Here is a 27580-nt window from a genome sequence, read left to right as displayed (position 1 = left end):
GATCACATGGAGTTCAGATCTTCTCTTAGTATCACAGAGTCCAATTGGAGCTGGTAGATCTGTAGATGTCTCAGGATTCTCACAGAGTCGGTCTCATCTCAGTGGAGGTCCACAATCTTCATCGCACGGAAGACGATCGGAGCTGGTACAATGTCAGGATGCCTCGGGGTGGGTAGAAAGAGAGAAGCAGTGTAGAGGGATTAACATATCTGCTGTTCATAAAAATGTGCAAGTCTAATGTAATAGTGCACAATATTATGGGATGTATTATGTGTATGCCTGACTAAAATGCAATGTGTAAATATATGTACAACAAATAAATAAAGCTACAGCATGGAGTTTGTGTTGGGTTTGTGTTGATACTTGTACGTACAGTTAATATACATAAACAGAGGTGAACAATGAATAGAGGTAAGAAATGAATTTACAATTATATCCATTTATAATTGGTAGAAAAGATGTAACAGAATGTACAGAGTGGAGCAGAACTGCAAGGTGATTGTACTAAGGCTTTTACTATATTAAAAATATAACATTCATGGATGGGCCTTTGTTTTCAAAAATACAGAATGTATTATGACTTCAAGAAAACACAAAATACTATTCTCTGTGCCTTAAACCACACCAGTCTGTGGTCCATTACTGAGCTTACCTTCATGAGTCAGCATCACATGCCCACATACAAGCTTTACCCAGCTCTTCTGCGTCTGCTTCCTCCCTCTAATGGGTTACTCTGCATTCATTAGTGAACACGAGAAGGGTCTGAGCAGGAAATGGATAAAGAAATCCAGACTCATAATGGACACTATCTTCTTTCTGGGAAACACTGGATAGTGCATTAATTGTTTAATGGTCTTGAGTACAAGCATCGAAGACCACGGCATCACAGATTGAATAAAGTAGATTTAACAAAGAAAAATAAGTAAAAATATTACACAATATTCATTGTGATTGTATGAAAAAATAATAATGAATAAATAGCATTCTTTTCATACTTGTGGCATGTCGTCTAGTCTTGATGAGTTTCTTTAGAATTATTCCACATATGACAGAGAGATATCAAGGGCGGGCTTCCTTACTCTATTTTTTGACAGTTTTATTGCCCCAATAAAACAATAAAACCATAAACCATAATCGATAATATAATAAAATCATAAATAAAAACTTTATGACTGTAATTATATAATGTTTACTGATAGGAATAGGTAAAAGGTCATACCTTTGATCTGACATATGTATGTCATGATTTTATTATGTTAGGTTTAGGTTAAAAGTTCATAATAATAAACTTAGTGATTGTATTGATATATTGCTTACCGATAGGAATTTTTTTGTGTTGACTCCAAGTAGTTAAAGAGCCCCCTTTCCCTCCCACCACCCCCTCTTTCATATTGCTTAGCCCCATTGTGTCTGCTTCAAGTAGTTAGGTGATAAGTAATTAAAACCATGTGTTTGATCCAATATATAGACCAGTATTTTTTTTTAAAAAAGGGGGTTTATGACCCTCAGATGAAACAGTATTGTAAAACAAGGCCATGTGTTTGTTCCAAATGAGATAGGAGACAAGTACTTAAAACTCATGTTTGATCCAGGGGGGTGATAGGGTTACCCCATCCCCTCAGACTGGGTGGTAATCAAATCATGATTAAGCCACCCCGCGGAGTTAGGAGCGTCTCTCAGACTGATCGTTAGCCAATGGGGGGCTACCTATAACGTCACACAAGCGCTCATGACCCCCTGAGCAAACACATGCCCACATGCAAACACGCCCACGCCCCCCTGAGCAAACACTCACACACACGCAAATGCACCCACCCCGGATTTAGCGTTCAAATAGCATATAGCCCCCTCCATGCATAATGCCTATGATTCTTTGAGCATATCTATGGCTGTTTGTCCTGATGCACCGAAGAAAATGTGACAATCTATTATGTCAAGATTTACAAAGATTTTAGATCATGAAAGTAGTCAGTATTGGGCGATGTCAAACGGTTTTACAGCCGGCTTTCACTTCAATGCTGAATCAACCCAGGCATCTGTACCGGATCACAAGCACTGGAGCAAAGCTACTGAGGCTGTAACTTTTGATTGGAGCTACTTTAATCAAATCGATTATTTATTCCGGAAAAAAGCTGAATTCGATGACATAAGAGTAAAACTAAACTTTGATGAGGAGTGAAACCCTAACCCTAACCCTAATCAACTCCAACACGCTTGTTTGTTTGATCCTGAAGCTACTATCTGCATATGAATGCCTTCAGATTGCTGAACAAATTGTTTAAACCTTGGCTGAAATACACTCTGGTAAAGGCTCTGAAATTGTGTGGACTAAAACACACCACATCCCTGGAAAAAATTCTAGGCATCGCTGAAGCTATTGTATGTGACTGGCGAGATGAGCCTAACATCAAAGCTGTTGTGAATGAAGCTAAAGAAAAAAACAAAGAAATTTGCAGCGACCAAGTGTATGAAGACGTTGTGGATTTCTGGACCTTTCACTCATCTCTGGAGCCACCCGATCAATCACACACGGGAAACTTCAAAGCGTGCCACGTCTATTCTGTCTCCGAGAAAGATCTGAAGTCCGAGTTCACCTCTACTCTTCAAAAAATCGTTGAACTGAGAGTTAATGACCCGAGTATTTTCACTAATCCTCTTCCTTATTAGGCTGTTGAAGAATGTGCCTGACCCCAGCTCGTACAGAGGTGTTGAGAGTTTGCAAAGAGCTATAGTCAAGAAAATTGTTAATGATATTAAAATAAAAAACGTCTCTAGGTTACGACCGTAACCCTAGTTCCCCGAGGAATGAGACACTGCGTCGAAACGCTATGGGAACACCCCTGCGTGACCGCACTCTGAACCACGTGTGTAATCTGACCAATAGGCGTTTGGACGTGATGTCATCGGCGGGTGACGTCGCGTAAACAGGAAGCTACAAATGGCTGCGAGATGGACAAGACGCTAGCTCCTGCGAGAGAAGGTAAGCACCGCAGGAATGCAGGGAGTGTGGCATGGAGACGCAGCGTCTCGTTCCTCAGGGAACTAGGGTTACGGTCGTAACCTAGAGACGTTCCCTTTCGGAACTCAAGCTGCGTCGAAACGCTATGGGAACGGGTGTCCAATCACGCCACACTGACCAGACCCTGCTTAGAGAGTGAGGGCCTCGGCACCTTAACTGGTTCCAGGCCATGGTGCTCGCACCACGACGTAAACAGTCGCCATCGTGCGGCATACGACCTCCTCGTGGAGGAAGCTCTGGAGTGGAGAAGGGTCTCTACTATCTCGGTAGAGAGACCAGCCGCTATGAACTGTGCCCCCTCAGGGGCCACAGCCTCCACAGCTCTGGGCAGGTGTGCACCAGGGTTTCGCCCTCCTGTGAGAGGAGATCCCTCATGGGGGGAATTTCCCATGGAGGGCCCTCGAGTAGGGACACCAGATCCGCAAACCCTGGCTTGTTCGGCCATCTAGGTGTTACCAGGAGGAGACGGACTCCATCCCAGCGAACTCTCTCCAGAACTCCAGGGAGCAGTGGGATCGGGGGAAAGGCATACAGGCATAGCCTCGGCCACGACTGCACCATGGCATCCAGGGCTGGGTGAGAGAGAGAGAACCAGAGGGGACAGTGCGAGGTCTCCCGGGTTGCAAACAGATCCACCTGGGCTCTGTAGAACCTCCGCCATATGAACTCCACCACCTCGAGGTGGAGACGCCATTCCCCAGGCCTCGGCCCCTGGCTCGACAGGGCATCTGCTCTGACATTCAACTGTCCCGGGATATAAATGGCCCTCAAAGAGAGGAGTCTGTCCCGAGACCACAAGAGGACCGCTCATGCTAGCTTGTACAAAGGGCGAGATCGGAGACACCATTGGTGGTTGATGTAGGAGACCACCGCAGTATTGTCCGTGTGGACCAATATATGGCGATCTCGCAGGTCCGGGAGGAAGTGTTTTAACCCCAAAAACACCGCCATCATCTCCAGGCACTTTATGTGCCACGAGAGACGCGGGCCGCTCCACAGACCCTGGGCGGAGTGGCCACTCATGACCGCACCCCACCCCGTGAGGGAAGCGTCCGTTATTAGCGTCACATGATGACATGGAGCCCCCAACATGGGGCTTTGGGACAGAAATGTTCGGTCTTTCCAAACATCCAAGGTTCGAAGGGTACGCCGCGAGACCTTGATGGGACGATATGGGTTTCCCCTGAGAGAAAACCCTCTGCCCCGGAGCCACCACTGAAGGGGCCTCATGTGCAGGAGGCCGAGCGGGATTACGCTGGACGCCGCTGCCATGAGACCCTGCAGCCTCTGAAACTGCTTCACAGTGAGTGGCTGGCCTTCCCGCACTCTCCTGACCGAGTTGAGGATGACTTCGACCCAAGCAGGAGACAACCGTGCCTGCATCCTGGCCGAGTCCCATATCACGCCCAGGAACAGAACGGGAGGAGCTGATATTGTAAGCTTCGCCCCCAAAAGCAAACCTCAGGAACCTCCTGTGTGCAGGAAGGACGGAAATGTGAAAGTACGCGTCTTCAGATGTATTGTGACGAACCAGTCCCCGGACCTGATCTGAGTCACGACCTCCCTGAGGGTGAGCATCCTGAACGTGAGCCTCCTGAGAGAGCGGTTCAAGGAGCATAGATCTAGAATGGGACGCAACCCGCCATCCTTCTTCGGAACGATGAAGTACGGGCTGTAAAAGCCTGACTCTCGAACCGAGGGGGGAACCACCTCGATAGCTCCTTTCCTCAGGAGTGTGCGCACTTCTTGTTCCAGGACCAGAGCCTGCTCGGGTCCCACCAGGGTGGGACACATGCCGTTGAAACGGGGAGGAGAGGACGCGAACTGAACCATGTAGCCATCCTCTACGGTCCGCAGGACCCACCAGGAGACTCCTGACAGCTCCTCCCAAGCTGTCAGAAAGTTCCTCAGGGGAACCAGCCCCTCGGGGCTGGCCTCAGACCCACTCAGAGCAGCTGGGGCCGCGCCCTGCAGCTGATGACGCCTCGCGAGAGGCGGCAGACCCTCCCCTCCCACAACGAACCTTCGGGTGGAAAGGTGGGGAGCGAACCGCTGGAGGGAAGCTGGGCCCAGAGGCACACCTTGTGGCAGTGCCGGCAGACTGGCCTCCATGACCCGACCGGCCGGAGCAACGTACTGTGGCCGCTGACACCTCCTGAGAGGTGCCCGCTGGAGGGGGGCCATGCTCTGGTGTACATCTTGTGGCAGAGCCAACGGCCTGGCGCCCCGGTGGTGCAGGGGAGGGATGGTCACCGTAACGTGAGGTATGCCCCATCCCCCCAAGGACCGTCAGGATCTACGCACCACTGCCTGTTTGTCAGAGGCGAGGGTGACCTCCAGGTCATCCTGCTCCTTCTTGTGCCCAGAGCGTCACCTTGGGCCCTTAGGCCCCGCCCGGGGAGATCAGGTGGCAACGCTCTGTTTCTGGGCTTCGCGGTGCCCGGAAGGACCAGGCTGGGGCTGCCACCAAACAGCCCCACGAGATTGCCGAGGAAGGTACTGCTGAAACGCAGCGACTGCTTTTTAGACTCCTGGAACTTGTTCACTACCGCTGTCACAGCGTCGCCAAACAGTCCAGGAGGAGCCATCGGTGTGTCCAATAGCACAGCTCGATCCTTGTCCGGGAGGTAGGACAAGGTGAATGCCTTGAATGCCGACGTAGCACGAGAGCAGGAGCTCGATTCAACAGACGAGGCTGGAGAGGACTCATCCGACTCCAATCCCGCTGCTAAATCGGCCTGCAAGCCCCATGAAGGCCGGCGCCGATTTGCCTCGGCAAGAGCAGGACCGGAGCCGCGAGGGAGAGAGCTCTTCTCGAAGAGCGCTCTCCGAGAGCGAAGCGTGCGCATAGCCATGCGGCTACAATGCGAGCAATCGATCACACCGCAAACAACACACCGATCATGCGAATCCTTCCCGGTAATAAAACGGGGACACGGATAAACACATTTACGGAATCTCTGTCTGCGAGCCTTTACTTGATCAGAAAAACACAGTATCAGAAAAACACAGCGCTTACCTGAACGAGCAGAAGCTAGCGTCTTGTCCATCTCTCGCCGATGACGTCACGTCCCAAGGCCTATTGGTCAGATTACACACGTGGTTCAGAGCGCGGTCATGCAGGGGCGTTCCCATAGTGTTTTGACGCAGCTCGAGTTCCGAAAGGGAACTGTTTAGCTGAGCAAGATGCATACACTCTTCATAAACCAGTGTCTACAAAGTTTAAAAGAAACAAGGTTTTTGTGAAAAACATAGATGAACAATGGCAAGCTGATTTAGTCGACATGAGCAGCTTGTCAGAGAGTAATGATGATGCAAAGTTTTGGATACCTTGTATAGATATTTTATCTAAATACGCTTGGGTGCTTGTGTTACGAAAAGATTCAAAAGATTCAAAGATTCGCTTTAGCGCTTAGAAGGACTCATCACAATCATAACTGTTAACTATAATTGATAACCATGGACGAGAGCGGATTCTATGTGACTCTTCCGAGCAACGCGTCGAAGGACATTTACCCTAATAACAAGATATCTCACTATACGACTAAATTTGTCAAGCCCATTGATTTGAAAGGAGACAGGGAAGTATCGCTTTCAGAGGTTCACTATATTTAAAGTTGGGTACATTTACTGCTTATAGGGAAGGAAATAAAACACACAACAATTTATTAAAGATAAATCACGGATATTATAAAATTATTGAAGAACTGGTTGACAAAATCAATGAAGTAATAAAACTATCCAAATTCATCATGACTATAGTTTATAACCCCGTGAAAAATAAATGTATAAATGTATGGACACCTCAAAGCAATATTTCTTCAAAACCAGTGGAAAATTAGCATATATACTCGGCTTGAACCTGGATAAAGCGCTAACGCTGCATGACTCAGAAGCTCCAAACCCCGCTGATATTCATGCTGGATTTTACACAATGTACTGTATGTATATACAGACATTATTGAGTATCAAAGAGTCGGCGATAGCTTTGTCCCGTTACTCAGATCTATATCGGTGAAACACAGTATCTTACCAACCTGTGCAATAATCTTGGGTGTGATTCCTTCTTTCACTAAATGATTTAGCAAAAGGCAGGGGCGTTTCTAGACCTTTTTAGGGTGGCTCCAGCCACCCTGTCTGTGATCTTAGACACCTTAAAACTAAAAGTATAATTTTTTACTTTGCTTTTATTCGCGTGCGTTGTAGTCTTTCAAAAGTGTGTCATCAGCTGTCTGCTTTATCTGAACGGAGAAGCACAGGCACGTGCAGCGTGCACGCGCAGCCAGAGCTGGAGGCGTCTATCTATAACGTTAATCGGCGGAAATCCATAAAGACGGCAACCAAAAGCAGTGAAATCTCACTATTCTTATTACCAGAGTTGTAGCACAAACAAAATATTAATGCAAACAATCCATTCAATACTAAATAAAAATAACATTTATTGATTTGGCCTTTGTCTTGTGAATTTTTTTATTGATGACTGCATTCATTGGACACACTGTTCGTAGAAAATGCACACATACATGAACTGATTTGATTCAAACTGGCATCATTACATCATGCATAAAATTTTGGTGTCCACCTTTGCCATTTTAAATAATACCATAACGTTTGGCTTACTATGTAGTCATATAATATATAATATAAAACTCTTCTTGTTTTTAATTCTCACTGAGGGCTAAACCCCCAAAAGATGAAATCCTAGAACCGCCCCTGATTTTATGCCTACCGAAAATCACTGAAATTTTACTTTTATTAAAATTCTTAAGTACATTAAATATCAGAAAATTACTTTTAATATTTAAGTACAGTATATATCAGATACTTTAAGACTTTTACTTGAGTAATATTCTAAAAGGTAACTTTCACTTCTTCCAAAGTATTTTTCTAGTACGATACTTGTACTTTTACTCAAGTATTGCTTTCTAGTACTTTATACTACACTGCAGTTACCGGATGTTACCCATCCCTCTCTGAGAGGGAGGAGGAGATGGAGCCCGTTCAAAGTGGGAGTGCCGCATACAGCATGGCTACAAATAAACATCGAGCCAAGGCAGCTGCAAGTCATCAGCACCGCTGGGCTGCACTGGAACACCACAGAGGGCATCTCTACACTTTCCACCTCCTAACTGTAAGTGTTTGTTTTTCTCTGCTGATCTCTTGATGATCTCTTTCTTTTGGGGCTTCTTTGCTTTTTTATTCCTTTTTATTTGCTCACATTTTAAAATAGCAAAAAATAAGAATTAGTGAACAGGGCATACAAAATAATTCTGGATTTTTTTAAAGTTTTGATAAGGACCTGTTCTGAAATGCCCGGATGTTGTGCTTAAGTAAATATTGACTTGCATAACACAGCAACTATGGATGTGGTTTTAACAGGGCTCTCAAGTTTTAAAGACAGGCAATAAAAAAAAAAATGTATGACATAAAACATTCCCAAACATAATATTTGAATTAAACAAAACATATTAAATTATATGTAGTGCTGTGTACAATGTAGTGATGGTGGTGGTTAGTACTGGTGGTGGTTAGTAGCCTTATTTTTCTGAGATGTAATTACACAAAATTTATGATATATTCATAATTTTATAAAATGTCATAAAACCCCTGGCACCATCCCAGGGTCCCCCAGTTTGAGAAGCACTGGCCTAGACTACTTGTTCTGAGCAGGTGTTGTCAGTGAACAGGCTGTAAAACTGTTGGCTAAGTTACAGACACTCATGAAAAACTGATGCTGGGAAACATCTCTAACAGCAGTCAAAATGTCATTGTTTGTGTCAAACAAGTTGTGAATTTGTTGTAACATTAAAACAAGAGATCATGACTTACTCTGTGCTCAAAGTGATCCTCGCAGCTCCAGTGGTTTTCTCTGTGGGTGAATGAGGATCATCCTGAACAATTCCAGGATCTGCTTTTTTTTCATTGGTTGTTGTGTTGCAATAGTGTGATTTTCTGATTGGCTATTGTGTAGCCTCTTTTTTGATTAGCTTATAAGGCCATGGCCACACTAATACGTTATCGTTGGAAAACGTATATTTTTCTCTCCGTTTTGGCCTTTCTTCCTGTTGGAAGACGCTCTCCAAAGCGGATAAATTTGAAAACGCTGTCTTCGCATCTTAGTGTGGACTGTGAAGACGCTTTTAAATACTATGACGCATTTTTAGTCATGTGATTCAGTCAAAAGTAAATAAACGCCTAGCGGAAATAACGCAGGTCGAAGCTTTACTCATGCACAGTAGAGAGATGTAAGCATGTGGATGAGCAACTTTTGGAAAACATTTGTTGACATGGAGCGTTTTTAGATGAAAACTCCGTTTTCAAATATATCCTAAGGCCTAAGTGTCAGGCTCAATTAAGAGCTCCAGGGGAGATGCGCTTGATTCCTGCCCGGTTCCACAGAGAGATCGATGTGGACAGATACATTTGGGGTGCTGCAGCATATTAAATATATGATAAATAGTAGGTTTTTCTGCGTGAGAAATACAATGTGTTATATGTGATAAATGACCGAAATGAGTGACTGTCATGCTCAATGCGTGACACTTGAGAGCCGTGGTTTTAAGATAATAAAGACTTTGCTAATGATAAAAGGCAACTATGTTGGTGCTATTAAAGTGTAACACTGGATTCTATAGGAAGCTAAGATCGAGTTATCGATTGAACTGAAATGAAGGATTCTGTCAGCTAGTCAGCTTTCAGATTCGCCCGTTAGCTCTCAGCAGTAATCATCAGGAAGTGTCAATGATGGCTATGTCTAGAAACAAACTAAAAATGGCAGCTTGTTACACACTGGCCACTAGGGGCTCTGCTGAACCTTTTTTATCTAGTTAAGCGTAACTCATGTAAAACAAGGTGACAAACATTTACCTTTGCCTGTACTTTACCTGTAAATATGCATAAAATCTATTCTTAGTATGTTTGATTCAGAACTGTAGTATCAAATTACTCTTATGTACCTAACTGACGGTGATTAAAAACATTAATATCTGTAAAGACCTTTGGCACAAGCTCGAATGAATCATTCATTGGGAGACAGAGTTTACTTTAGATAAGCTGCAACACATGAAACACAGAATCACACAAAACCTGAATGGCATATTCAGGACAGGATTGTGAGGCTTGCTACTGAAACACCACAGCAAACAACAACAATACCATAGCAACTAACTGGCAACAGCTACCTGGAATGTCATGGCGACCACCTAGCAACACCATAGCAACCAGAATATCACTACTTACTTTTTAACTAAAACTGGAACATCGCTTCGGGTTACATTAAAGAACTCGGATTATTTATACATAGACATAATTATAGACCTTGGATTTCTTTGGACAACGCACACAAACCCAACATTCCTGATAACGTACATGGCATGTCATTTATTTATTTTGGAAACATTTTTACTGGAGCATGGAATTTCACATACAACTGCAAATATTTGTACATTATTCCAGATGAAGTTCATACTTGTTCTGCTATCTGTTAGCTTTTAAATTTTTTATATGGCAGATTTAATTATAATTTTTTAAATAAATGTGACATTTAAATAATGCTGCATTGATTCTGGAATTCCTGAGAAAGTTTTTTTTTCTTATTTCTTATTTCTTATAAATTCTTATTGTGTTACAGAAAGAAAGTTTGCCTCCATTAACAGATTAAGACAGAAGCCTCTTTCATCACCTGATGTCCAATATGGATTTAATGTCAGAATGGCTTATGGAGAACAGGGACAAGATCGAAAAGGGAGTAGAGATCCTAGGCAAAAGCTGTGCGATCCTTGCAGCCACTGTAGGCAAGTTCAATCCCATCCTGGAGGCAGTATTTAATGTCTCCGCTGAGCTCCTTAGCAACCCAGAGAGCAAAGAGTCTAAGTATCTTTCTGAGCAGTTTGTGAAGGTCAACCAGAAGCTGGAAAAGATCCAGGGTGAGATTAAAAATATAGAGCTGGTGATGCAGCGATCATCTGTGAACATCCAGAACTTCAAATTCCAAGCAAACATAATGAGTCAGTATGAATATTTTCAGTATATTTTCACAGCCAAACCTGAGTATAAGAAGTTGAAGCGAGATGAGTTCCTCATCTACTTTGAGAAATTTGAGGGGGAAAAGAACCTTGAATGCTTATATGATGCTATCATGATAGAGAACACCTCTGGACAGACAATGCTGGACATTATAGTGGAAACTGAGCAGCGGAGCAGGAGGGCAGTGGAGGAATTCTGTGCTAACCTGAAGAAGCTGTTTGTGGTTGGGATCATCTCACTGTTGGGCTACACTGCACTAAAGAAAGACTCTGTGGATCAGGAAATGCTGAAGACATGGCTTGCCCGCATGGAGGATGTGGAGAAGCACATGAAGGCAGCAGTGGATGAGTGTGTGAACAACTTTGCTGAGCAAGCCAAGTCTGATATAGATGAGATGCTCCAGGTGAAGCAGAGCAGTGTCGACCCTGAGTTTACTAAATTCCTACTGGAGGCTCTTGTGAAGAAGTATTACTGGGTCTCCTGGTCAGTCCGGGTGTTTAATGATGATGATAGCAAAATTGTGAAGTGTATGTTTGGGAAGAAGCACCATATAAATGGTGGAGTTGACAATTATTTTGAACATTTGTGCGGTAATAAAATAAGGGTGGTGGTGTCTTTCACTGCAGACCCTAAACCACTTGACAAGAACCAGATAAAGGATCAAATAGAGAACGAGAACGGTGACGTGGATTCTGTGGCTGAGTCTCTGAGCAAAAGTTTTCCCAACTGCCTTGTCCATGCCATAAATCGCTCTACAAATGTAGAGGAAGCTAATAATTTTGAGCCTGAGCACCTTTATTATAATTCTCACAAAAAAGCACACATCTGTATTCACTCTGAATAATGGAATTTAGATCAAACTAAACATATTGATGTCCAATCAGAATCTACAATCTTCAGGTTTCTATTAATTAATGAGTTCTATAGTTTTTATGATAATAAAGATTTGATCATTTAAAAATGTTTGATTATTATTAGTAATGATGATGTTATGGCACTTAATTAATGAAACAAGACCGATTAAGACTGAGGGTCAAAGCACTAAGGCTTGAGATGATCACTTTTAATAAAGGCTTTTAAAAAGGGCTTTGTGTCGTTCGCATATTTTTTCTCTCTGTTATATCCATGATAAAAAATGATTTTAAAAAATTAATACACATTAAATCAGAGCATAATTTTAGTAGAGTTTCATGCACTTCATGCATTTATTATGTAATACTCTTCCACTTAGCCTGAAACCTTTGTGCAAATTATAACCATTTGTAATTTTTGCCAAACAAACACTAATTATTATTTTTGTGCATTTGTATTATTATTACTTTAGAGATCCATCAATTGTTCAGGAGTAATTCATAATAAATTAGGTAAAAAATATTTTGATTTTTATTTAGTCTCATCCTGAATACATTCACCCCTTTTAAATGTTTGGAATATTCCACATATCACATGTTCCACAGGAAGTGACATCGTCTTAAATGACTGAATGCTATGAGAAGACAAAGGCAAGTTTGCTAATTCTTTTTTTTTTCTGTATCTTTAGTTATATTTTGATCCTTAATGATGATGAACTGTTCACATTTCATCATTCTTACCTAAATTAGAGATTAATTTATTAATTTCAACTAAATATAGTTGATGTGAATCTGTGAAATGTTCTGTATGTCCACATGGCATTAGCATGGACGTTAGCTAGCCCTTTTTTGTGTGTTTGCTTATTATATACTTAAAAACTCAACCCTGTAAATATTGACCCTGATTTTCATTAAGAGTAAAAGTGTTGAGTGACAGTAACAGTGTTAATATTGTATGGTTTGTATAATATGTATGTATAAATTATAACTTACTTATAAACATAACTGAAAATACTGTTATCTGAAGTCTTAAAAACAGAAGTGTTGCAGAATAAATGTTAGTGTAATAATGCATGGATTTAAGGAAACTAATCCAACATTAAGTGCTGCAGAGTAACAGAGATGTTATAGCTACTATATACACTATACTATACTAAAATAGCTATTTCTCATAACATGTAAAATAACAGAAATCTTCACAGAACCTGAATTCAAGTTGAATGTGTTCATTTTTTTTTTTAGATTGATTTAAGTTAAAAAATGATGGATTGCTCTGTAAGTTCTTTGAGGAAATCTTCTGATATCTTTTTTTTTTTTTTAAAGATTATTCAAAAGGTCTGGAAATGTTAAATTGCATGTTTTTTCCCAAGTTGTCTAGACTTGTGTGTATTTACAGTCATACAACACCAGAGGTCGCTCTATGAACTCCACTAATCTCCCAACTCTGAGTTTCTGCAGTAGCCATTTTGAGAGAGAAATGCACAGAAAAGAAGGCTGTACTTTAGTTGTTTGCTCCAGAAGAGGCTGTTTACTGACACCGTGGCGGTCAGGGGGTGGAAAAAAATAAGACAAATTTATTCAATTCAATTTATTTGTATAGAGCTTTCCCATTGTCTCAAAGCAGCTTTACAGAAGTATGGAAACAGAAGAGAGACAAAAAAGAAATAAGGATAAAAAAAAATAAGGATAAAAATAAATAAATGAATATATACAATTATATAAAAAAAAAAGTTTAAAATTAATTTTGGACAGTCCATACTATAACAGGACAATGATCCCAAACACACATCTAAGCTTTGCCAGAGCTATATGAAGAAAAAAGTACTAGAAGGAAAGCTGAAAATATTATAAATAAGATTTTTTTTAAATCTTAATTTTGATTATTTATTGTGAGGCTCATAGCAAGTTTCTCTAGCAGTTTCTATAAGCAGGTAATCTAATAATTGCAGTAGCTGCTCTTTTCCCTGTGTACATCACAACCTAGTACCTGTAAAAAAATCTATATAATAAAATATTATAGGTTTTTACTTCAGTTAACTAAAACTAATACGATATTTTAATTAGCATACAATAGTGTGTAGAGATAAAACCTTGTGACAAACAGTCCAACAGGCTGGAAGTGAAATTCTTCTCCCTCCCCACTTCATGTTCTTACATGTTCAGGATTTGATGACTTCATCATTAATTCAAGGTAAGTTATGTTTCATAAGAAGCCAATTCTGTGACTGTAGACACACCCTAACACACACACACGGACAAACAGCTGTAGTCATGTAGAAGGTTTCTTCTTATTTGTTTTTCCTCTGTACTTGTTCTTGTTCTTGTTCTTGACAAGGTCAGACCCAGCACACACCTACCTTAAAGCACCTGTCACACCCTGCTCTGCTCTGCACTCCCTCACAGCTCCCTCCAAGCCTTAAGCACTGTTTGATTGAACCCACCATATATCAGGGTACAAGGAAGATATGCATCAAGGCTCTTCTCTGCATCACGTCCTGTCTCTTACTATACAAACATCAACAACAGGGTTTTAGATTTTATTCATGTTCACACACTTCTACAAAAAGGTCTGTGGAAGTTGTGAGGATGTGGTAGCTTAGCACTTAAAGTGTTGGACCATTGATCGGTAGGTCATGAGTTTGAATTCCAGCTCCACCAAGCTGCCACTGCTGGGCCCCTGAGCAAGGCCCTTAACAGTCAATTGCTCAGTTCTATAAATTGAAATAAATTGTGAGTCACTTGTTATGTTTACTGTTAAGAGGAACAACATTGACAACCATTTCACTGCAGAGTCTTTACTGACGAGTGCTTCAGATCTCGCTCTCCATTACAACTGTTCTCTGCTCCAATCAGCGCTCTCTCCACACACGGAGAAACTACCGTAATGCACGGAATAGATTCGCATGAACAATACATTACATCACTCTGGATAAGGGTTTCTGCTAAATGCCAGAAATATAAATGTTGTGCATGTTTGTGTAGCTCCTTGTTTAATCCGGGAGGAAAATGAATAATCTTTTTTTTCTTTGTATTCCATGTGCAGCTCCAAATCGACAAAATCCTGGGGAAAAGTTAAAAGAAGAAAATACTGATTTTAACTTAACTTCCTGGAGGAAAAGCTGAAAGACCTCAAGAGTGAGAGGGATTTTCTCAAGAGTCTTCTTAAAGATGGCAAGTTTCTGTGACATCCACACTGAAGTCTTCATTTTTGACAATCTGTGGTACTGTATAAAAATATTAGTTTCCTGATCTGAGTTTCTGTCTTAAGCATATATATATATATAATTTGTGTCATTGCACATGGGTACAAAGCAACAGTGTAGTGTGTATCTAACAAGAGGTTTGTATCTCTTTACTTTCTCTCTCTCTATATATATACATATACTGTATATATGTGCATGTGTGTATTTGAAAGCTGTTCCTTGGACCACATTCACATGAACCTGATGGTAAACAGTGTTTATAAGCTGGATGACAGGTGATGATGCTGTAAGCTTTACACAGCCACCGCTTCTGCTGTACGTCCTCACTTGCAGTAAGTGGGGCCCCAGTAACGAGTTGGCCGGTCAGTCTCAGTAGTGCTTTCCATTCTATTATGGAGTTATTCCTGTACCAGAGCTTTTGATTCAAGCCTGTTATCTAAGCACTCACTCACATTTTCCCCCATTTCCTGTGTCTGTGGATTCAAGTCTTATCAATCCATATCTCTAGTTTCAACTAGATATCCTGTGAATATTTATAGAAAACCTTCAGTGAGACATTTATATGCCTACATCATTTTGTTTAAACAAATGTTTTGCAAAGGTATAAAAATACAGATACACATAGTTCACTTAACAAACTTTCAAAAAGACAAGTAGTATCTGGTTGAAATTAGAGATATAGATTGTGTAAGACTTTCCAAAAACACTTGGGGGGGAAATGTGGGCGAGTGCTTAGATATCAGGCTTGAATAACTCCTGCAGGTTATTCTGTGGGCAGGTGAGAGCAGGATTAATAACATCTTCCTTTGTCAGTGAGACCAGATTTTACTATAAGCAATGAGAGGAATTCATCACTATGGTGCTTTAATGTTTGCAATAAAAACTTTTTTCCAGTGTAATCGGTCACATTTAATAGAATAAAAAACCTTGCAGGTGAAGCAACACCAACTTCTTGTTAAAGTCTTGATAAAGATATTAATCAGAACCAGGTACAGGTATTCACATGAAGTTACATCTCTAGTTTCATCGAAATCATATTTATAAAAGATTCTACTCAGTGAATGATTATATGAATGTATTAATGGATGTACTAGTATATTCTCATCCCCTTTTTCTCAAGATGAAGGTACCAGACATGAACCTTAGTGGTTCATTCAAATAACCAGTTGATTTTTAGGCCTAATACTGCTTTTATTTCATTTGTTTAGTCCGGTTGTTTAGGGAGGTGGTATATCCCTGGGATCTGCTCCTAAAATAAAAACACTCTCTCGCCATCGCCTGGTCAAAAAAGTGGTATATGTGAAAAATGTTCAACAAATTTCATTATATTTTGAGTGTGTAGATAAAGGATTTCTACACGTATACATATATTGCACAAACCCAGCTTTAATTGATTAAATAATTATGTTTCTATGCATCTTTTGTGAACTAAGCTAATTGTTGTTAGCTAAATTAATTATACTGTTTATCAATTATGAATTTTCTGCTTTTCTGCTGTTGTAGGAGACTAAAGAAGTAGCAGGACCAGCAGAGGAAGATGAAGCAATCGGCTCTTCACCATTTTCACAGGTAAGACGTCATGCCAGTTAGGCCTATTGTGTAAGTACTTCTGTTAAAGTTTGGGGTGTTTGGGTTTTGATGCCAAAGTAGACTTTATTGAGAATCATCAAAGCTGAGATGGTCCATGATGAACTTTCAGTGTTTCAGTCTCAGCAGATCACACTTGGCCTCATCAGACCCTTTAGCTGTCTGCTGCCCTTCTCTTTTGAGTTTTGCTTTCCCTTGCTCGATTGCTTTAAAACATATTGATATGCACACATCCTTGTATGATAGCATATTTATACAGTCTTATTATAATTAGCATACACCTTTTGTTTACCAAAATATTTTATAATGCCAGTGTTTGGTTGTGATGTTAAGGTAATCACTTGCACCTCCTCCAGCCAATAGTTCACATTCTCCAACTTCTCAGTTCATCACATTTCTCAGAGCAGTGAGGCTGTAGAGGTAGATGAGGCTTTTTCCATAAGCGCTGCAATTACGATGAAATTTTATAGTCTATTTGTTTAGGTTCATTAAAAAAGCCTTTTAAAGCTAAAATGCTAATGTAATAATTTTTAAAGCCTGCAGGTGTCACTAGACTAATGATTTAACACACACTAATTTGCATATTCCTGATAAGTTCCTGAATATTTAGTTAGCTACTATTTGACTATCAAATGGTGTCAAATGATGTACTTGTATTGGAAACTAATTACAGTAAAAATGTTTCATGAGTTAAAAATTTTAATTTATTGATCATTGAATGCACTGATATTAGATATTTTAGAAAATGTCTGGCTTTACTGTATCACATATAATGAAAAATCTGTTAATCTGTTTGAACTTTAATTGCTAATTCAACAAAAAGACAAAGAAAACAGCTGGAAAGAAAGTTTTCATTTTTATCATGATATAAAAAGCATTGATTTTGTCTGTTACTTCTGTATTTTGGTCTGAAACTTAAAGATCATATCCAATGAAGCCAATTTGGAAAAGAAACGCCAGATGAGCGCATCTCATCACCTCATTTCGCACAGACAGAAATGTAGCTCTGTATGTAAGGCTCGCGGTGGTGTTGTGTGTGTTTACATCAACACGGAATGGTGCAAGAACTCTGTGCTTGTTTCTAGTTACTGCTTATCGCTAGTGGAGTTTGTGATTGTTACTGTAGATGCAGGCCATTTTATTTACCATGGGAATTCACCACGGTTTTCATTGTCAAAGTGTACATTCCCCCCAGAGCTAATGCTAAAAAGGTGCTATGTGAACTCTATGGGGCTATGGAGCCCGGGGTTGGGCTATGGGACCTGCGATCTAAAGAATGTTTACCTCGACGGACTGTTTATTATCGCTTTATTATCAGATTTCAGCCATGCAAATCTCAAATCTTTGCAACAAGATGGGAAAATATGTTGGATCATGTTTACACAAAAGGGGGGCACGGTGGCTTAGTGGTTAGCACGTTCGCCTCACACCTCCAGGGTTGTTGGTTCGATTCCCGCCTCCACCTTGTGTGTGTGGAGTTTGCATGTTCTCCCCGTGCCCCGGGGGTTTCCTCCGGGTACTCCGGTTTCCTCCCCCGGTCCAAAGACATGCATTGTAGGTTGATTGGCATCTCTGGAAAATTGTCCCTAGTGTGATTGCGTGAGTGAATGAGAGTGTGTGCCCTGCGATGGGTTGGCACTCCGTCCAGGGTGTATCCTGAATTGATGTCCGATGACGCCTGAGATAGGCACAGGCTCCCCGTGACCTGAGGTAGTTCGGATAAGCGGTAGAAGATGAATGAATGAATGTTTACACAAACATGCCTCGTGCTTATCATGTGGAGCTCCTCACCACCTCTGCTACTCAGACCACATCTCTGTTATGCTAATTCCAGCATACAGACCATTCGTTAGACGCTCTAAACCGGTGCTGAAGCAGGTGGAAACCTGGCCAGCAGGAGCCACCTCTTCTCTTCCTGACTTGACTTGTCAAGACTTGACAATGTAGAGCTTTGATGTGGCTAGGTGTTGTTTTCTGTTTGGAGTTGGCGTGAATGCTTAACGAATTTCTCCATGTATAAAATGCTCCCATGTATAAGACAAGCCCCGGTTTTTCAACCCCAAATTAAGAACTCAATATTTTAAACATAACACAATCCTTATTTATTTTTTTATTTTTGACACTTTTATGGGCTCAGACGTTCTGACATTACAGGTCCCTGTCGCATCTGCTCACTGGCTCCATGCTCTCCACCTCCAACGGGGTGTGTTCCAATTGGTTTGTTCAGCATCAGCTGATGTCGGTTACATAAGGCACGTGATTGGAGGAAGCCTGTTGGCAGAAAAAAGCTATTAGCAGTTTCACTCGTGATTGGAGGAAGCATGTCTGCAGTGACGCGGTATGGGCAGTTTCGCTCCCGATTGGAGGCCAGTGATTGGAGGAATCATGTCTGCAGTGAAAAATACGGTACTTGATTATTTTTCAGCAGCTAGGATCCACTGTGGTCTTTTTCTTACTCTTTTCAGTGAGGGGACACCAACGGGGATGCCATGACGCCAAATCCTCTAATGAAGCTTCAATAAAAAAATTGACAGATTCTGCAAGGTTTATTTAATTCATACTTGATTTGCAAATGCAACCTACATTAGAGCTCCACTTCACCTGCAACTATCTTTTGTGTGAGCGTAGCAGTAGATGGAAGGAAGATGGAAACAAAGGCCACAAGTTCGCTCAGGTCTCAATGTAGGACATTTGGAGTCAAGGGTTTTGACTCAGAGTGCAGATGACACATTAGTCTAGCAGGATCAATAACCAGGATATGGCAGACAAAAAAGGCTCAGACTTAAAGAATAAGTAGACTTAGTAAAAAAAACCTTTGCATTATCAGTAATTGCTGTGCTATTCACCGCATTAGTGGGATTTGCTATTAATATATTAGTTTTAAATTTCAGACATTACAGGTCATACAAAAGCACAGATATTCCCTTAGGGTATGATGGTGTTGAGCCTTAACATTGACCATAAGCACACACTGTAATAAACACTTATCTGTTAACAGCTATACTACTTTCACTATGTCTTTTGTAGCCTGGCGGGCTGATAAACCTGCTGAGAAGAATTCATTATTGTATTTAAGACAAACTGCTTCAATGCATTATTTTCAGAAGGGACGGGAGCCACCAGAGCACCCCCCTTTAAAAAAAAAAAAAAAAAAAACAGTGAGCATTTCTCAAACACGAGTCACTCCCTTAGCCTGCCCATATAGCACAGTGCTAAGGACGCTCTCCAGGCTGCGGTTGATATAATAGCTTCACAAAACAAACAGCAATACTATTAAAGGAAACAGGTACATAAAATACCAGGTAAGATGTTTAGCTTGGGCCCATTTTTCTTTTGTCCTGATTATTGTATTCTTTGTCATTTTAGACAGATGTTTTTTTGTTTATGGTTGAGAGTCATGTGTTTGGGTTGTTTTTATTTTAAGCTAACCTCTTACTCTGACAAGGACAAAGATGATGTAGTTTGTATATTGTGTATATCTTGGTTTTTAAATGAATGTATTGGAAGGGTTTATTTTGGCTATTTTTTTGAATGCCTGACTCAATAGCAGAGTAGCTACAAGAAGCTCAGCTAATGGCTAGTGGTTGGCATTAACAGAGACAGGTTTACAGCCTAAGATTCACACTTGAATACAAATGTATCTTGTGTGAATGTGAAATGAAACCTTTGTTTTGTATGAAACTTGCTTCCACAAAGCATTAAAATAGCTGTAATATTTACTGATGATTCCAGCATGTTAAGGCTATATATATTCATGCTGAGATTTTTAACTCGGAACAAGTTCTAGCATTTTGACTTTTTTTAATGCTACAGTAATTTCCTGGGGTTGCTTAAAAATATTTAACAGCAACCTACTAACATATAATCAGTGATAGTAGGGGATTATAATATGAATGTTTATGGTACACGTAAGATGTGTATTTTGTTAAAATTCCGATATTTGTCCATCTTCTATAAGGAACACAATGACATTACATTCACCTTATTCGTGCATCCCATGACTTTTCATATGAGTTGTTGACATGACTTTGTTATTCTACAACATATATTAAACATTACCAACAAACTCCAAAAGGAAACAATAGTGATTTCAGAAGCCATTGTGAAACAAACTACACCCAATGTTTGGCTATAAGCTACTTCCTCTAGTTACCAGGAGGTTTTCCACAGTAAAGTCCCTAGAAATGAGGTAGATATTGTATGACTGGATGTATTTGTGTATTCAAGGCAGAAATCAGTGAGTGCACTTCTTCTATTCGAGCTTTAATAATTTTTCACCTTTTTTTCAGAACCCCACATGACCAAAGGCTAGCTAAACTAAAACTAGTGACCACTCTGCATCAATGGCAGACAAGGGGCAAATCAAACATACTGCAGCCGTAGTGCTGGGTTGCTTGGAGAGTGTGTCTTCATTCGCCGAGACCTTCAACCCTCTGTTTGGCATCGTCACCACACTGGTTGGTGCAGCGAGGAAAGGCCTGGTGGATGATGACACAAGCAAGCTGGAGAAGGACTTCCAGCAAATTCATGAGAAGTTGGAGAGCATCTCTGAGCAGAACAAGCAGCTGCTGGACCAGATCCACACTGCTGAGATTACCATAAACTATGGTAATTTGGAAAGGAACATCGAGCACCAGTATCGAGGCTTCAAGAACATGGTGGATCGCATCAGGATAGACCCCGAAAAAAGTGAGCGTTATAGAGAGGATTTCAAGAAAATCTATAGAAAACAAAAAGGCCACCAGAATTTGAACAGGTATTATGATGCCATCATGGAAGACCAGGGTCCTTTTGGGAGGCCGCTACTGATATTTTATCTAGAGCACTACAAGAAGAACAAGGAGATTATGGAGGCAAAATGCTCTCATCTGGCCTACCTCTTCCACATCGGCCTCATAGCACTGATGGCCTACTATGTGGTCACTGAGGATAATGAGGATGAGTTCAGGGAAGAATGGGGCCAAAAGGTCTTTAACATTCAGACCAAGATGCAAGAAGTCCTGGAAGAGTGTAACTAGAAGAAGTGATTCCAGATTCACTGAAATTTTGTTAAACCACAGCTGTCTTAGTTTCTTCTGCATGTGAGAACACAGTTATTTTTTCTTCCTGAATTGCTTTTGTATGTTTATTAGATTAGCACTTAAAGATCTCAAACTTTTTTCATATCCTTATATGGCTGTATATATATCAAAAACTATTGCTGGATATACAGTAAAGCTGTAGACAATATTTGTGTATTATGATCAGTGTTATTCATTTTGGCAGTTTGTTGAATCATGGGCTATAATGTCTCAGAGCTTAATTTTACTGCCTATTAGCTTGGAAAAGGGAGCATTGTATAATCACATACTTTTTTATCAGACATTGAAATATTAAAAAAAAATAATAGATATCAGTTTAAATCAGATTAAATCATATTATTAGTATGGTCATTGTAAAAGTCCCAGGATATCTTTTAAAGGACTTAAAATCTTTTCATGTTTAACCACCACCACAGCACAATATGCAAATTAGCATGATTTGCAGCAGTCGACTAGTGACATCTGCAGGCTTTACAAAGAATTACATGGATACGCTTGCACAGACTTTTATCTAATCTTCCCACATAAAAGACCCAAAAATTGTCTTGCACATTTGTCCTCATGTTATGTATGTTATATGTTAGTTTTTGTGGATTTGCTGAAGTTTCTTTTTCGTTTGCACACTTACAGTTACAGGTAAACATTTGGCTGCGCTGTCTAAATTCTATTTCTTTTTTTTTTTGGAAGTGAAAATAAGTGAGCACAACAGCTAGCACTAACTATGACTAGCAATATCTTCCTGCAAATGTTCATGCTGTGATACTTTATACTGATAAACCAAATAAAAAAGGAATTTACAGCTAGGAATGCTTCCAAGTTGATCAAATAGGCAAATCCAAGCAACTTTGTCATTGCATAGTGCAGGTAAATAGCAATGAAATGCCGTTTAGTATGTACCAGAAGTGCAAATAGAAAAATGTGCAAAGGAATAAGTGCGATGTGAAAATATATGTACAACAAATAAATAAAGCTAAAGCATGGAGTTTGTGCATTAGCATACAGCATAGTATGTGTACATTGTATGTACAACCAAGTAACCAAGAAATATATAGTGTTTGTACAGTTAATATACATAAACAGAGGTGAACAATGAATAGAGGTAAGCAATGAATTTACAGCTATATCCATTTATAATTGGTAGAAAAGATGTAACAGAATGTACAGAGTGGAGCAGAACTGCAGGGTGATTGTACTAAGGCTTTTAATATATTAAAAATATAGCGGATAGGCCTTTGTTTTCAAAAAATGCAGCATATGCAGCACACAAAATACTATTCTCTGTGCCTTAAACCACACCAGTCTGTGGTCCATTACTGAGGTTACCTTCGTGAGTCAGCATCACATGCCCGCATACAAGCTTTACCCAGCTCTTCTGCGTCTGCTTCCTCCCTCTATTGGGTTACTCTGCATTCATTGGTGAACACGAGGAGGGGCTGAGCAGGAAGTGGATAAAGAAAGCCAAGAGAATGTGCAAAAGAAGATGTAGGAGGTGCTGTTATTCAACTTCCCCATACACACAGGCCTCCCTGTGTTTACCACAGCAGGCTATCCCACGTTACATTGCATACATATTTAGATCCCCATTATGAGCAATACAATGGCAAATAAAACCTCTGTAAGCTATTTTCTTTCCATGATAAAGAAATCTTAAGAGGAACCAGACTCATAAAGGACACTATCTTCTTTCTGGGAAACACTGGATAGTGCATTAATGCTTTATTAATTTTCCACATTAAACGGTCAAACAGTACAGAATGGGTTTAATGGTCTTGAGTAGAAGCATCAGATCACGGCATCACGGATTGCATGTAGTAGATTTAACAAAATAAAATAAGTAAAAATATTACACATTATTAGGCACAAGATGAATGCCAAAGCTATAAGACCAAAGCACATCAGGGTAAATTTGAGGTACTTTTAATCTCTTATGTGTTTACCATTTTGTATTTGTAAAAAATCTACTTTATAGGGACTTTTTGTTTTGTTTTCTGAGGGGGAAACCTCTCAGTGCCTCAGGACACTTGGTAATGTCGCAAACTGTTTCACAGAGCAGAGTGGAAGCCTGTGAAAGGGGCACAGTTACCGGATGTTACCCATCCCTCTCTGAGAGGGAGGAGGAGATGGAGGCTGTCCAAAGAGGGAGTGCCGCATGCAGCAAGGCTACAAATAAACATTGAGCCAAGGCAGCTGCAAGTCATCAGCACCGCTGGGCTGCACTGGAACACCACAGACGGCACCTCTGCACTTTCCACCTCCTAACTGTAAGTGTTTGTTTTTCTCTGTTATCTCTTGATGATCTCTTTCTTATGGGGCATCTTTGCTTTTTTTCCTTTTTATTTGCTCACATTTTAAAATAGCAAAACATAGAATCAGTGAACAGGGCATACAAAAAAGATCTTTGTACATGTCTACAATGATGATGTATTTGCTAATTCTGGATTTTTTTTAAGCTTTGATAAGGACCTGTTCTGAAATGCCCGGATGTTTTTCTTAAGTAAATATTGACTTGCATAACACTTAGCAACCATGGATGTGGTTTTAACATAATAAAAAAGACCTTGCTAATGATAAAAGGCAGCAATGTTGGTGCTATTAAAGTGTAACACTGGATTCTATAGGAAGCTAAGATCGAGATATCGAATGAACTGAAATGAAGGATTCTGTCAGCTAGTCAGCTTTCGGATTGGCCCGTTAGCTCTCAGCAGTAATCATCAGGAAGTGTCAATGATGGCTACGTCTAGAAACAAACTAAAAATGGCAGCTTGTTACACAGTGGCCACTAGGGGCTCTGCTGAACTTTTTATATCTAGGCAAGCGTAACTCATGTAAAACAAGGTGACAAACATTTACCTTTGCCTGTACTTTACCTGTAAATATGCGAAAAATCTATTCCTGGGATGTTTGATTCAAAACTGTAGTATCAAATTACTCTTATGTACCTAACTGACAGTGACTGAAAACATTAATATCTGTAAGACCTTTGGCACAAGCTCGAATGAATCATTCATTGCGAGACAGAGTTTACTTTAGTTAAGCTGCAACACGTGAAAGACGGAATCACACAAAACCTGAATGGCATATTCAGGACAGGATTGTGAGGCTTGCTACTGAAACACCACAGTAAACAACAACAATACCATAGCAACTAACTTGCAACCACCTAACAGTTACCTGGAATATCATGGCAACCACCTAGCAACACCATAGCACCCAGAATATCACTACTTACTTTTTAACTAAAACTGGAACATTGCCTCAGGTTACATTAAAGAACTAGGATTATTTATACATAGACATATAATCATAGACCTTGGATTTCTTTGGACAACGCACACAAACCCAACATTCCTGATAACGTACATGGCATGTCATTTATTTATTTTGGAAACATTTCTACTGCAATTTGAACTCACACAGCATGGAATTTCACATACAACTGCAAATATTTGTACATTATTCCAGATGAAGTTCTTACTTGTTCTGCTATCTGCTAGCTTTTCAATTTTTTATATGACAGATTTTTTTAATATTTTTTTTAAATAAATGTGACATTTACATAATGCTGCATTGATTCTGGAATTCTGAAGTTTTTAAAATGACATTTCTTCTTGTGTTACAGAAAGAACGCTTGCCTCGTTAACAGATTAAGACAGAAGCCTCTTTCATCACCTGACGTCCAATATGAGTTTTGTGTCAGAATGGCTTATGGAGAACAGGGACAAGATCGAAAAGGGAGTAGAGATCCTAGGCCAAAGCTGTGAGATCCTTGCAGCCACTGTAGGCCAGTTCAATCCCATCCTGGAGGCAGTATTGAATGTCTCCGCTGAGCTCCTTAGCAACCCAGAGGGCAAAGAGGCTAGGTATCTTGGTGAGCAGTTTGTGAAGGTCAACCAGAAGCTGGAAAAGATCCAGGGTGAGATTAAAAAAACAGAGCTGGCAATAAAGCGATCACTTGTGAACCAGCAGAACTTCAATCTCCAAGCAAACATAAACAGTCAGTATGAATATTTTAAATATATTTTCACAGCCAAATCTAATAAGAAGTTGAAGCGAGATGAGTTCCTCATCTACTTTGAGGAATTTGAGGGAGAAAAGAACCTTGAATGCTTATATGATGCTATCATGAAAAAGAACACCTCTGGACAGACAATGCTGGACACCATAGTGGAAACTGAGCAGCGGAGCAGGAGAGCAGTGGAGGAATTCTGTACTAGCCTGAAGAAGCTGTTTGTGGTTGGGATCATCTCACTGATGGGCTACGCTGCACTACAGGAAGACACTGTGGATGAGGAAATGGGGAAGAAATGGCTTGCCCGCATGGAGGACGTGGAGAAGTGCATGAAGGCAGCAGTGGATGAGTGTGTGAACAACTTTGCTGAGCAAGCCCAGGCTGATATAGATGAGATGCTCTTGGAGAAGCAGAGCAGTGTCGACCCTGAGTTTACTAAATTCCTACTGGAGGCTCTTGTAAAGAAGTATTACTGGGTCTCCTGGTCAGTCCGGGTGTTTAAAGATGATGGTGGCAAACTTGTGAAGTTTCTGTTTGGGAAGAAGCGCCATATAAATGGTGGAGTTGACAATTATTTTGAACATTTGAGTGGTAATAAAATAAGGGTGGTGGTGTCTTTCACTGCAGACCCTAAACCACTTGACAAGAACCAGATAAAGGATCAAATAGAGAAAGAGAAAGGTGGCATGGAGTCTGTGGCTGAGTCTCTGAGCAAAAGTTTTCCCAACTGCCTTGTCCATGCCATCAATCGCTGTACGAAAGTGGAGGAAGCCAATAATTTTGAGCCTGAGCACTTTTATTATATTTCTCACAAACAAGCACACATCTGTATCCACTCTGAATAATGGAATTTAGATTAAACTAAACATATAGATGTCCAATCAGAATCTACACTCACTTCTATTAGAAGTAGAGTTCTACAATTTCCAGGATAATAAAGATTTGATTATTTACAAATGTATAATTGTTATTAGTAATGATGATGTTATGACACTCAGTTAATGAAACAAGACGGATTAAGAATGAGGGTCAAAGCACTAAGGCTTGAGATGATCACTTTTAATAAAGGCTTTTAAAAAGGAAAAAGGGCTTTGTGTCATTTGTATGTTTTTCTCTGTTATATCCATGTTGAAAATTGATTTTTAAAAATGAACATATTAAATCAGAGCATAATTTTAATACAGTTTCATGCATCACTTCATGCATTTATTATATAATACTCTTCCACTTAGCCTGAAACTTTTATGCAAATTATAACCATCTGTAATTTTTTAAGCTAACGGTAATGATTATTTTTGTGCATTTGTATTATTGTATTATTACTTTATCGATCCATCATTTGTTCAGGAGTAATTCATAATAAATGAGGAAAAAATATTTTTAATTTTATTTTGTCTTAATAATAATAATAATAATAATAATAATAATAATAATAATAATAATAATAATACATTTTATATGAGGGCGCCTTTCAAACTCTCAAGGTCACCTTACAAAAATACATTGAAAACACACAGCATAATATAAAACATACAAATAGACAACAGAATAATAAAAGAAATTAAAATAATAATAATATATAAAGTAAAAAAAGAAAATAATGGACAAGTTCAAATATAAAATTCATTTCTAAACATGTGAGTTTTGAATCTGGATTTAAAGGTTGTTAGAGAGTCTATACCTCTGATGCATAAAAGATGAAAAACTCAACCCTGTAAATATTGACCCTGCTTTTCATTAAGAGTAAAAGTGTTGAGTGACAGTAACAGGGTTAATATTTTATGGTTTGTATAATATGTATGTAT

At 40.0% G+C, this 27580-nt stretch overlaps 3 protein-coding genes and 1 long non-coding RNA gene across 8 annotated transcripts; 3 read left to right on the top strand and 1 right to left on the bottom strand.

The window, feature by feature from the left end:
• Window positions 1-323: 323 nt before the first annotated feature.
• Window positions 324-9121, bottom strand: LOC132840205 (uncharacterized). Its single transcript, XR_009647795.1, has 3 exons — window positions 8849-9121; window positions 6039-6232; window positions 324-762 (listed from the first exon to the last, which is right to left on the bottom strand). It is a non-coding gene; the product is annotated as an uncharacterized LOC132840205 (long non-coding RNA).
• On the top strand, window positions 8083-12123 carry LOC132840203 (protein rapunzel-like). Its single transcript, XM_060861686.1, has 2 exons — window positions 8083-8150; window positions 10650-12123. The coding sequence occupies exon 2, from the start codon at window positions 10704-10706 to the stop codon at window positions 11886-11888; it is 1185 nt and encodes a 394-aa protein (XP_060717669.1). The 5' UTR covers window positions 8083-8150; window positions 10650-10703; the 3' UTR covers window positions 11889-12123.
• Window positions 12124-13209: 1086 nt separating this feature from the next.
• Window positions 13210-24027, top strand: LOC132840020 (protein rapunzel-like). 5 transcript variants are annotated; one of them, XM_060861313.1, is made up of 4 exons: window positions 13210-14086; window positions 14939-15066; window positions 16602-16667; window positions 20975-23671. In XM_060861313.1, exon 4 carries the CDS (start codon window positions 21029-21031, stop codon window positions 21701-21703), a length of 675 nt encoding a protein of 224 aa, XP_060717296.1. In that variant the 5' UTR covers window positions 13210-14086; window positions 14939-15066; window positions 16602-16667; window positions 20975-21028; the 3' UTR covers window positions 21704-23671. The 5 variants fall into 5 exon arrangements, 3 of the variants coding, with proteins under 3 accessions (XP_060717296.1, XP_060717297.1, XP_060717299.1); XR_009647789.1 differs by lacking the exons at window positions 13210-14086; window positions 14939-15066; window positions 16602-16667 and adding exons at window positions 19835-19987; window positions 23820-24027 and having other exon boundaries at window positions 20975-21766; XR_009647788.1 differs by lacking the exons at window positions 13210-14086; window positions 14939-15066; window positions 16602-16667 and adding exons at window positions 19835-19987; window positions 23815-24027 and having other exon boundaries at window positions 20975-21766.
• On the top strand, window positions 23887-26861 carry LOC132840019 (uncharacterized). The gene is made up of 2 exons (XM_060861312.1): window positions 23887-24027; window positions 25386-26861. The coding sequence occupies exon 2, from the start codon at window positions 25448-25450 to the stop codon at window positions 26618-26620; it is 1173 nt and encodes a 390-aa protein (XP_060717295.1). The 5' UTR covers window positions 23887-24027; window positions 25386-25447; the 3' UTR covers window positions 26621-26861.
• The last annotated feature ends 719 nt before the right edge of the window (window positions 26862-27580 follow it).

Source organism: Tachysurus vachellii, chromosome 25 (assembly GCF_030014155.1).
Source record: "Tachysurus vachellii isolate PV-2020 chromosome 25, HZAU_Pvac_v1, whole genome shotgun sequence".
Lineage (NCBI taxonomy): Eukaryota > Metazoa > Chordata > Actinopteri > Siluriformes > Bagridae > Tachysurus > Tachysurus vachellii.
The sequence above is the reverse complement of the archived record's forward strand: the minus strand, read 5'-3'. Positions and strand labels throughout refer to the sequence as shown.

Excerpts from the sequence above, each read along its gene's own strand:
- LOC132840203 (XM_060861686.1), top strand. The coding sequence starts at position 10,704 with ATGTCCAATATGGATTTAATGTCAGAATGGCTTATGGAGAACAGGGAC.
- LOC132840020 (XM_060861313.1), top strand. The coding sequence starts at position 21,029 with ATGGCAGACAAGGGGCAAATCAAACATACTGCAGCCGTAGTGCTGGGT.
- LOC132840019 (XM_060861312.1), top strand. The coding sequence starts at position 25,448 with ATGAGTTTTGTGTCAGAATGGCTTATGGAGAACAGGGACAAGATCGAA.